At 39.5% G+C, this 12,780-nt stretch overlaps 1 protein-coding gene across 1 annotated transcript; it reads left to right on the top strand.

Annotated features, from left to right (window-relative positions):
• The first annotated feature begins 530 nt into the window (after positions 1-530).
• LOC110112400 (polyamine oxidase 3) lies at positions 531-2,093 on the top strand. Its single transcript, XM_020844614.2, has one exon. It carries the CDS (start codon positions 585-587, stop codon positions 1,962-1,964), a length of 1,380 nt encoding a protein of 459 aa, XP_020700273.2. The 5' UTR covers positions 531-584; the 3' UTR covers positions 1,965-2,093.
• Positions 2,094-12,780: the final 10,687 nt, after the last annotated feature.

Below are 12,780 nucleotides of genomic sequence, written 5' to 3'. Positions count from 1 at the left end.
TGTTGAATCCTTTGATCATGAACCGTTCATTAGTCATTTGAAGGCCTTGATGATGTCGGAATTTAACGATCTTGGGCTCGTTGGATTCGTCTCGTCGAGACGTTCGATTCGAGTATAAGCTCGTGAAAATCGAAGACCGTTTGGTAACTCAAATTGTGGTTCGAATCTCCCAACAGCGCTTTGGGTCTTTGATTCAGACTCATTTGGGCTCGGATTGGGTTGAGTTTGGTGTCATTGGGTTCGTGTTTCCGAGACGCTCAGTTTGACTATAAGCTCGCTGAAATTGGAATCCATATGCTCCTGAATTTAATCTTTGAAGTTTCCAACTCAATTTTGCTTCAAGATTTGTGCATGATCAAGATAATTTTCTTATGATGTATCACATGCATCAACCATTGAGATTAGTTCATCAAATTATCAAATTACCGAAATTTAAGAAAAAAAATTACATTCGCCCAATATATCGATAAAACTGAATATTTTTTTGGATTGATGGATAAGGCAATAAAAAAGAAATTAAGAAAAAAAAAATTCCTAATCCATCCAACCTTCAATGGCCAAGATTTCTCCTGAACAAAGCTTTCATGGCTCACCTCATCCTTCCCCAAATCCCCGCCTCCTCCCTCCCCACTTCCACCCCAGCACGCCGCACTCCTCTCCCTACTCGCTCATCCGCCAACCCTCAATCGCCGGCCTCCCCATCCTCCATCCTCATCATCGGCGGCGGCCTCGCAGGACTCGCCGCCGCTACCCACCTTCACGCCGCCAAACTTCCTTTCCTTCTCCTCGAATCATCCGACGGCCTTGGCGGCCGCGTCCGCACCGACTCCGTCGACGGGTTCCTTCTCGACCGTGGCTTCCAAATCCTCCTCACCGCCTACCCCGAAGCCCGCCGACTCCTTCACTTTCCTTCCCTCGATCTCCGTCCCTTCTACCCCGGTGCCCTCGTCTTCCACTCCGGCCGCCTCCACCGCGTCGCCGACCCCTTCCGCCGCCCCATCGACTCTCTCCTCTCCCTCCCCAACCCCATTGGATCCGTCCTCGACAAGCTCATAGTCGGCATCCACCGCCTCCGCGCTCCCACTTCATCCCCCGAAACCACTATATCCCACCGCCTCCGTGCCCTAGGCCTCTCCCCCTCCATCATCGACCGCTTTTTCCGCCCCTTCCTAGCCGGAATATTCTTCGATCCCGACCTCTCCACTTCCTCCCGCCTCTTCGATTTCATCTTTCAATGCCTTGCCGCCGGCGATAACGCCCTTCCCGCCCTTGGCATCGGAGCCATCCCCACCCAGCTCGCTGCCAATCTGCCCTCATCCTCCATCCGCCTCCAATCCAAGGTTCTCTCCATCGTTCCCGGAAACCCACCGGACGTAAATCTCGCAGGCGGCGAGACGCTCGCAGCAAACCTGGGAGTGATCGTCGCCGTCGAGCAGCCGGAGGCGCTGCGCCTTCTTCCCCAAATTAAAACTGAATCGCGAAGACCGGCTAGGAGCACGGTCTGTCTCTACTTTGTCGCCGACCGGATCCCAGTTCGCGAGCCGGTCCTAATATTGAATGGTTCGGGCGAGGGAATAGTGAACAACATGTGCTTTCCTACGAACGTATCGGCGAGCTACGGGCCCGCGGGCGGGTCGGCGCTGGTATCGGTTTCGGTTGTGGGAGATGGCGGCGGCGCTGGACGGTCCGATGAGGAACTTGCGGCGGAGGTGGTGCGGGAGCTTGGCGGTTGGTTCGGGCCGGAGGAGGTTAGATCATGGAAGCTACTGAGAACGTATCGGATTGGGTTCGCGCAGCCGGATCAGAGTCCGCCCACTGAGTTAACGGATAAAGATCCGCGCGTCGGTGATGGGGTTTATATCTGCGGAGACCATTGGAGCTCGGCGACTTTCGATGGAGCTTTGGTGTCAGGGAGACGGGCGGCCGAGGCTCTCATCAGGGATATGATCGCAGCTCGCTCTTGATTGGTTTTATATTCAAATGTAATTTTTTCTTCTTAAATTTTGTTCTTGTAGACTCTAATAAGAGGCTGTTTCTCGTTTGGCAGCAGGATTTAATAGAATTTATGCAGAATTTGAGCAGTATTTATGCTAGATCCTGTATTCCTGTTTATCGGGATTTGAGCGCCTGATAAATCTCAGGATAAATTTCTAAACTAAGTATTGTTAGTAACTAAATATTATGATTAAACGTGTTTTAAAAAAATTAAAAATAGGCATAGTTGATGATAAAAAAAAAAAACAGGCCGCCTAGCTCTAAGTAATATACATAATTACATATATAATAAAATTCTACTGTGAGTTGCTCGTATACCGGGAGACTTGTATTATAATTTAAAAAAATAATTAAACTTTTATCATTTATACTAATCTACAACTAAATTTAGTTGATAGCGATATTATTCATTTTTGTTTGTGCATATGTAATATATATATATATATATATATATATATATATATATATATTAAAAGTGCATTAGTATTGTGTTGTCAAATGGGATCAACATGTTTGGGCTTTAGAATCATGGTTGTTGCGTCATAGAGTATTCGCGGCGATAGAGAAATTTAAAGTTTAACGTCTTAGCTTCGTACGACATTTATAGGAGAAACTAGATTTTTGTGTGGAAAACCCCTAAAAGGAGCAAAAACCACGGGGCCTAGCTTAGTTTGAATGAATCCACTAGTATTTTGCAGTTGATTACAAATGAGGCCCTTCCTTAGGGAGAAGGCCTTGGCTTCATTTACATCATATGAAGTACATCATAATGTGGGAATATAAAGAGTCAATATAGATGTATTTGCTTAGTCGGAAGGGCCATATTCGGTGGGCGACGGAGGTCAGAAGGATTATAGTCGGTGGGCGATGTAAGTCGGAAGGACCGTAGTCGGCGAGTGACGGAGGACATAAAGACCAATGTTTAGCAACGGAGGTCGTAAAGACCTTTGTTTGACGACGGAGGTCAGAAGGACGACGTCGGATAGAAGTCTAGCGGTGGACAGAAGTCCAGCATCGGATAGAAGTCCGACGAATGCCGACGACTAGCAGAAGTCTGACCTCGGGTAGAATCCCGATGGAATTCTGGTGACAAGAGGAAGTTTGGCCTCATGCAGGAATCTGATGATGGGTGGAATTCCAACATTGGATAGGGTCTGGCGACGAGTGGAAGTCTGGTATCAGATAGGAATCTGATGACGAGCGCAAGTCCGACGTTGGGTAGAAGTCTGTCGATGGACAGAAGTCTAGCGTCAGATAGAAGTCTGACGTCGGGTAGGATTCTGGTGATGAGTAGAGGTCCAGCATTGGGTAGAAGTCCTACGTCAGTCAGCGGTTTGAATGGACGGGCGATGTTGAACCCCTTGCCGTGAACCATTTATTACGCATTTGAAGGCCTTAATGATGTCATAATTTGGCGATCTTTGGCTCGTTAGATTCTTCTCATCGAGCCGCTCGATTCGACTATAAGCATGCCATGTTTTGAAAACTATTTGGTAATTCAAATTATGGTTTGAACCTTCAAAATGAGATTCAGGTCATTGATTTGGACCAATTTGAGCTCGGATTGGGTCGAATTTGGTGTCGTTGGGTACATATTATCGTGATGTTTAGTTCGACTATGGGTTTGCTGAAATCGGAGTTCATACTGTCTCCAATTTAATTTTTGAAGTTTCCAACCTAATTTTTCTTTAAGATTCGTGTCTGATCAAGATAATTTTTTTATGATATATCAATGGTGATCCTGTATAGCGTCAGTGATGGGAGGCCATGTTGAGGGAGGAGCTATTGATACTGATGTGATTGTTAGAATTCTTTGTGAATGTCTTTATTGGATGTTATTGAAAGAGAAATTTGAAATGATTTACATAGTTGAACTTCAGCTATTTAAGTGAGTGTTGTAAAAGTGGAGGTGAGCATTGAGTGCATTTTTCTCTAGCAGCTTGTTTGTTTTTTTGAAGAAAACTTTTATCTTATATTGCCTTATGTTCTACAAAATATATTGGTCGGATAATAGGGGTGGATCTATAATAGGGGCACAACCCCCATTTACTCAAGAAGTCTGCTCCAACAACAATCTAACCAAGTCTTTTTAGGACTACATCTACCTTTCTTAACATAACTCAAATTCAATACCTCAGCTTTCCTAACCGGGTCATTGGAAGGTCTCCATTTAATGTGACCAAACCATCTAAGACGACTCTCTCTAATCTTATCTTCCACTGGAGCTAATCCAACCTTTTCACGTACATGCTCATTTCGTATCCTATCTCTAAGGGCCAAGCCACTCATCCACCTAAGCATCCTCATCTCTGCAACAGTTAACTTAGTATTATGCTTCTCTTTTAATGGTCAACATTCGGCACCATAAAGCATTGCAGGTCTCACCACCATCTTATAGAATTTTTCCTTAAGTTTGAGGGGGAATAAGAATAGCAAATCTTTTCAATTGTAGGTTAATTTTTTCTTTTTGAATGACAATTCTGAAGAAAAAAAATAAATCACCAATGTTGATGCTAAACGCAGGTAAAAAAGTAGAGGGTATTATAATTTATGCCCCCATAAAAAAATCCTGGCTCCACCCCTGCTCGATAATGAGAAGTCTCGTGGTATATTGATGGAGGAGTTCGTGGGCATCGTTAGCAAACGAATGCATGAGTGTATGTAAAAGTATTCTGACAGTTCACTCTAGCAACATGCGAGCACTAATGAGATGTTCAGATGTTTCATGCATGTGTGGACATATGACAAAGATCATGTACTTTGGTATTTTAATGCAGAGACGATAAAGACATATGGTAATATAACTAAAAATTTTCTAAATGCTAGAGGATGAAAATATGTTGAATCTAAGTTTTTTTTAGCAAGATCGATACCTTCTGGGTGCTCACTTTCCTTAGATGCATTTTCAAGAGGTACGCCGTGAAAGGGAAGGCTGATGTTCGGACGTTGTAAATAGGCTACGTTGTGATCTTGAAAATCTTATTCTTTATCAACCTTGAGATCCAATTGAGTAAGCTTTTATTTTGGACTTGTATAAACAAAAAATGAGGAAGTTTTTGCTTGGAGACAAGCGAATGAAATTTTTAAACCTAGTTGATTGGCGAAATTTTTAAACCTAGTTGATTGGCAAAATTTACAATACAAGTTTTAATTTTACTTTATTTGTTGTCCCACACAAACTCAACTCCATGCACATATAAATCTGCTATTGGAGGACCAACAACAGTGTAATCACTTTTATGTTATTTGTAAGGTTTGTTATCCTTTTTAAGTTATAGGTTTTGTAGACGGATATTATAGAATTAACTTATGAGATGATATATCATTTTGGTACCATAAGTATTTAGATATGTAACTCAGTCCTTTTAAGATTCCTCCAACTGAATGCTTTAAAGAAATAATAATTGATCTTACGTTATAGTTGGGTAATGAGGTACCGTATTAAGTCTGTTTGAAATATGATTTGTTAAAAAAATATGTTATTGCCTGAGATTTCCATACATGTTAAAAGAATTAAGCCAATTAAACTATTTTATTCATTGAATGTTAAACTCGGAGGCAATGCTAAGAAAAATAATATATATAGTCAATGATAATAAAGAAAACAACGAATAATATAACAAACATACTCAATACTACTAAATACAACACAATGCAATGTAACAAATATAATCAATGTTAAGAAATAGAACATAATACAATCTAACAAACATAATATACTAACTACAAGCTAATATTTTCTTCTTACTTTACACGGTAGAGCATTAGTCCTGATGTGTCATAGCTGGCTAACACAATCCAACCCCAACATCCTAAGACCATCTCCAATGGAAAATCACGTTTTCACTCCAAATGTCGTGAAACTTAAAAAATGTTGCGATTCATCTCCAATCGAACTCCATTTTGCGAAGGTAACAGTCTTTCTCTTCTTACGCGCATTTCTTGACAAGTTCGGTAGAGGCAGAAAAATAGAGATGATAAACAGTGCAACACCAATATTGGTGTCCCACTATTCACCCGCAAGGAAATAGCGGAAGTTTTACCATTCGACTGGAGCTCTGGGGCAATGGTATTCAAGCGTTTGGAGTTCCGTTGGAGATGCTCTAAGGCCTTCCATAAATCTAGGATAATTTATAGGCCACTCGTGTACCACGAAAAGATGGGAGGTAGCTTCAAGTACAGTGACAGTACCCTATAGTTATATAACTTATATATTCTCAAAAAATCATTTTGATCGAGCATGAATCTCGAGGCAATATCAAGCCGGAAACTTCAAAAATTAAATCCGGGAGCACCTGAACTATGATTTCAGCGAGCTTATAGTCAAACTGAGCATCTCGGAAATACGAACCCAACGACACCAAACTCAACTCAATCCGAGCCCAAATCAAGCACCCGAAGTGCTGTTGGAAAGTTCTTACCACAATTCGAGTTACAAAACGGTCTCCAATTTTGACGAGCTTATAGTCGAATCGAACGGCTTGACGAGAAAAATCCAACGAGCCCAAGATCATCAAATTCTGACATCATTAATACCTTCAAATATCTAACGAACGGTGTATGATCAAGGGATTCAATATCAGCCATCCATTCGACCACTTCCTATTTGCCCCTGATCTCACACCTATTTACGAGCTATGCCACTCCATAAAATCTATAAATAGACTCCTCATTTCCCATGAGAGGGGATCCATGCAAGAAGAAAGGAAGAATAAAGGAAGAAGAAGAGAAGAAGAGAAAAGAATGATAGGAGAGAATAACTCCTCCTCGACCACCACCGCCGCTGGAGTTCTTCCCGCCGCCCTAGTGACGCCAGAATTCAGTCCAACTTTCGGACGACACCTGAATTCTGCTCAACTTTGTAATTGAATCTCATCTTAAAAGAGATTCATTGTAATCTGATCGTCCTAGCTTTGTGGACGAGTCGAGCTCTTGTATTTCAAACAAAACACTAGTTGAACTATTTCAACTGGGCGATGCCTCATGGTTTTTTCCCTTTCAGGATTTTCATGTAAAAATCCTGGTGTTCTGTTTCTTGTTCTATTTGTGTTCTGGATATCCGTATAACGCTGAGACGGAAATTTTTTAACTTTATTGCCATGTATATTCTAGCCCGCAACAATAATATTAAAATTTAGCAACAATACTAATAGAAGAAATGAAACTCGCTGGATGTGCAACTCTATGTGAGTCTTGTAGTGAGTCAATGCCTGGGTGTACACACTACACACACACTCACACAAATTTACTACGGAAATATTAAGACATTTTTAATTAAATGTCCCAAAAATTAACTAACAGAGTGGCCTATAAATTATCCCATATTGACATAAATATGTTAAAATATGATATATTAACTTTATATTGAACTATCAATTAATAAATTGACATAAATATTTAAAAAAAATGTAAAGACGTATAGCGGTAATGATAAATTGCATGAAATAAAATTGAAATCTAAATATTACAATAATAAAAAATACAAAATACAAGAATAACATAAAAGTATCATATAACATCAAGTTCAAACCAAATTCCTTATTGTCGAGTTTACTACTCATTGACATTTAACTCATAAAGAAATTTGAAATAGTTGATAACAACTCAAAAATCATCTGCACTGTCATAAGTGAGGGTTTCTTTATTTCAACACATTTCTCTCATAAATATTTATCGTCAATATAAAGATAAGAGTAATACTTTAAAATTTTTAAACAAGAAAGTGGCAATGGTGTGCCTTCTTCAAAGTGATCCCTAACGGCGACTACGACGGTGGTGGCTGCAGAGGAGGCAGAGGGTTGGAGGTCGAGATAGTTGAGAGGAAGTTGTTGTGACTTGAGATTAAATGAATGTGGTTGGTTTAGGATTTAGACAAATTTTAATAAAAATATATAAATATAAGATGAGGTGTACACCTCATACTAGCGAGACTAGACGCATCTCAACCAAATTGAGGCGTACGGCTCATTTAAAATAATAATAATAATAATAATTTAAGGTATAAGCCTTATGATGCTTTTATCATAATTTTTTTTTAATTTGCAGAAATTGCATTGAAATGGAACAAACAAACTAATTACAAATGCTAAAAGTGTAGCACTCCTCCTTGATTAACTCAAGCAAAGAAGAATGAATGTTACCAAAAGAGAAACTATCAAAAGTAAAACTACTATCAAGTGCCAAAGTGGCACAAAAATCAGCCACTCGATTACAATCCCTATTTACATGATGATAAACAATTTTATTAAAATCCTTAAGGAAGAGAAGCTCCTTAATCGGCCAATTCTCCATTTGCCACTCCACCTTCTCAAAGAATGTTGAATGTGTGTAATCACATTGAAATTATCACTTTCAATTATAATTCCTTTGCTTTCAAGCATCCATGTTTGGATGAACTCCCTTATTGTAAAAATTGCTTCAAGCTCAACTTGAGCAATATCCCAATGAACAGTACTCTTACCAAATGCAAAAAGAAGTCTACCTTTGTATTCTCTGAAGATCCCACCAATGCCGGCCCGATTAGAAGGTAACCAATATGCATCCACATTAATCTTGATCCAATCTAGCGGTGGAGGGTGCCAAGATGTAATAGACTCCCAAGGGAGATTTGTACCCCAGCTATCTAGATATAGATTAGATTTTAATGTGGAAAAAGAAATGACATTTGCCGCCACCATGCTCCTAGACATAGCAGCCTTGCCATGCTTCACCAGGTTACGGTTTTTTCAGGACATAAAAACTGTTGTGCAATACAGTCTTGCCATACTCTTACTCTTGAATGAAACTTAGGAACAACAAATCCCCATCCTTGAATTGTAGAAATAACCTCATTAAGTTATTTGCAATGGACCACTATACTGTCATAATTCTCAACCTCTTGACACCCTCTAGCACAAGAGTCATAAACAGCAATTCTTCTATACTTGAGAAAATGATTGGTAGGTATAGCAAACTTACTTAAACGCCACCAAAATAGTTCCACTTTGCTATTGAGCTTAAGGTTCTTTAACCAAATACAGAAACCAACGTCATCATCCATATATTTATCCCTTAGCACAAAATCATATGACAAAGCTGATATAGATCTACCCGAAAATTTACTAATAGTCTCCAGCTTATCCATCTTCACCGAGGTATTAATTTTAACCTGCCTGATTAACATTACCAAATCTTCATGAAAGAACATATTTAGTTTCATATCATCCCAATTATCATCTTCATAGATTAGCTGCTGCACCATCATATCTTCCAAGGCTATACAATCCACAAAAGTCGGCCAATCAATGAGACTTTTGTCTAACAGCCAAATGTCACCAAGAACATTAATTCTATTCCCACTACCCACCTTCCATTTCACAATACTCTTAAGATGCCTTCCTCCATCTTTTAGTATTTGCAAAGCACTGGATGAATTTTTTTTTACAGATTCCATCCAAAATATCCTCTTCATACTTGGCAGTTATGGTTCGGTGAAGAAGAGTCTTCGAGTTCTGAATACAGTTTCAAGCCAACCTTGCCCTCAGTGTACCATTTCTGATAACTAAAGATTGCACCCTTAATCCACCTACACATCTTGGCTTACAAATCTCACTCCAAGCCACATAATATAATCCCTTCTTCCCATCCGGCTTGTTCCAGATAAAATTTCTGCACATTTTCTCAATTTCATATAGAATTTTCTTAGGAACAATGGAATGTGTGAGTATAAAATTTGGCATAGAAAGTAAAGAAGTCTTCAATAAAGTAATTATGCCTCCCAAAGACAAAGACTTCTTACCCCACACATTTAATCTATCCATTACTTGACTCAAGAAATCCTGAAAGTCAGCCAACCTTAATCTCCTTAGAGATATCTTTATACCCAAGTACTTCCATTCCTTCACAACTTTGAACCCAAGTATTTCAGCCACCTTCCTTTTATGATATCTTATACCAGCTTTCCCAAACAAAATTTGGGACTTATTGATGTTCACTTTCTGACCTGTCCACCTACAAAAATCTTCAACAATTTTCCTCACTAATCTTGCCAAAGTACATGTAGCTTTTGAAAACACAAGCACATCATCGGCATAAAGCAGATGTGTAACCTTTGGCCCTCTTTGAGAAATCTGAATACCCAAATTCTGTCCCCTCTGCTCCATAGAATTTGACAACATTTGCGAACACATAATAAACAAATATAGGGAGAGTGGACATCCCTGCCGGAATCCACTACAAGCACTGATCCATCTCAGCATCTTCCCATTTAAGATAATAGAGAACCTCACATTCACCACGCATTCCATGAGAAATCCTGAGAAAACCGTAGGGAAACCAAACCAATTGAGAATTTGAAGTAAGGTTGATCATCCCATGCTATCATAAGCCTGTTCCATGTCAAGTTCACCGCCATCATCTCTTTTTTGTTCTTTGAGATTTTAAATTTGTTAAAAAATCTCATGAGCTAAAATGCAATGCTCAGATATGGATCTACCTGGAATGAAAGTCATATGCTCTTCAGAAATCATTTTGGGCATAAGCTTCTTCAGCCTATTTACTAACATAGTAGCTACAATCTTGTAAGTAGTTTGACATAAGCTGATATGCCAAAAATTAGATGGTACATTTGGATTCTTTACTTTGGGTATAAGAACAATCAATGCATCTTTCCATTCTTTGTGCATACTACCAGTAGTAAAAAATTTCCTGATAGCCTTCCAAGTAATGTCTCCAACTAGTTTTCAATAGCATTTAAAAAAAAGGAGGTCACGCCATCAACCCCAGGTGATTTATTATTACCTTACTGGAATACAGCCTCCTTACATTCTTCCAAGAGAAATTCTGCCTCCAAAGCTTTTCTATCCAACAAATTCAGTCTCTGTTCCTCAGCAATCACAGGCCAACCAGTCAACTGACATTCTTCGCTTCTCCATTTTTCTTCAAAAATTTGAAGAAAAACCTGCTCAATCAGCTCCTCATCTTCCACCATTTGGTTATTATCATCTTTGATTTGTCTTATCAACTTTGCATTTTTCCTAGCCGATGCAAAGTTATGAAAAAATTTTAAGTTTGTATCCTCTTCCTCTTGCCATCTAGCCTTAGCCCTTTGATTCCACCAAGTAGATACTCTTTTAAGAGTAACATTGAGCTCATGAACCTTGCTCCTAAGCATGAACAAGTCTTCAACAGAAAAAGCATCCACCGAAGCCTCTTTAGTCTGTAACTCCAGAATTTCTCTCTTCAATTCTTCTTTCAGTTTACACAAATCCTTACATTTGTTTTTACTCAAAAAGAATAAAGCTCGCAGCGTCCTTCTAAGCTTTCTTTGAAGAACCTCCACTTCATTCCCAAAATCCTTTCTCTTCCAAGAGTTATAAACAATATTCCAAACCGCCGGATATGATCTCCAAGTATCTTCAAATCTAATGAACCTTGTTTTGTTAAGCTGCAAAGTTTCCAATTTAAAAATAATTGGACAGTGATCAGACGCCACCCGAGTGCCGCACCTTTTCAGAAGGAACCAAATGTAAAGATGCTGAATTCAGCAAGCATCTATCCAGCCTTTCCCATATCCTTGAAGCTCCCTCTTTGTTATTGCACCAAGTAAAATTTGGTCCAACAAAACCTACATCATGTAAATCAGTGTTAGTCATAAAATCTCTCATCTCCCTAGAACCTCTAGACAAGAGGAACCTCTTCCCACCCTTCTTCTCATCACTACTCAAAATACAATTAAAATCCCCTCCTACAGACTCCAAAGGCTCCTCCTTTCAACATAACAGTTACTACCATAAAAAGTTGCCACCTTCCAAACACCCAAAGAGGGTGTGGTAAGATCCCCTACTACCACTTGAGAAGAGCTATTCTCAACCACAAAAGAAGCCACATTCATATTCCATAAAACCAAAATTCTCCCAGAAGTACCAACAGCTGGGAGATGGAAGAAATCCAAACTACTACCAATCAGGCTGTCCACATCCCTTCTATCAACCTTATTAAGTCTAGTCTTCACAATTCCAAAATAAAAAACATCATAATCCCTAACAATCTCCTTCAAATATAGAGAGGCCTCACTCTTTCTGTCTCCCCTACAATTCCAGAAGACAATGGATGACATTAAACCAACTGAGGGGAACAATCCCCGCCTTTCATACAACCTTTACCATCTCTTCTCTTCTTCCTATGCTCGGGTTCAAGAGGCCCCAAAGACTTCACCTCTTTGGCCAATTTGAGCTTGACCACATTACTGTTAACAGCAACAGCATTCTTCGAACCATCTAAGATTACTTCAGCATTTTTCACTACATCCATAATTTCTTCATCAGCCAAATTTGCTAGTGATTGCTCCACTGTGAGATGATTTACTATTTCACCTTCTTCAATGTCTTCTATTAAAGCTTCAAACTTATTATTTACATCAATGTTCAATCCCAATCCCGTATTATTCTTCACCAAATCAAAATACTTGCCATTGTCCACATCCTGTTGATCAATATGTGCCATTTCTGTATCCACCTCCTTCACACCTTTTTGATATGTAATCTGCACATCATGATTCATCGTTTTCAAATTTCTTCCATTCCTCCCACCCTTTGCATATCTTCTCTTTGTAACTTTCCTGTTCTTGAACCAAACAAGAATCCATGGTCCATAGTCATTCCCATGAGCTTCACCATCAGCATGAACTGTCTCAACACTTGTTGCATTATGTTTATTTCCAGTCTTCTCGCTAGTAACAGGCCTCAAGCCCAGAGGACATACCTTTTTATCATGACCAACCTTGCCACATTGATAACAAAATAAGTC

The sequence above is a fragment of the Dendrobium catenatum genome, unplaced genomic scaffold (assembly GCF_001605985.2).
Source record: "Dendrobium catenatum unplaced genomic scaffold, ASM160598v2 fragScaff_scaffold_1226, whole genome shotgun sequence".
NCBI lineage: Eukaryota > Viridiplantae > Streptophyta > Magnoliopsida > Asparagales > Orchidaceae > Dendrobium > Dendrobium catenatum.
Note: the sequence above shows the minus strand (reverse complement) of the source record. Positions and strands in the feature narration are given on the sequence as shown.

What these genes read in the sequence shown, in the direction of transcription:
- LOC110112400 (XM_020844614.2), top strand. Translation starts at nt 585, where the DNA reads ATGGCTCACCTCATCCTTCCCCAAATCCCCGCCTCCTCCCTCCCCACT.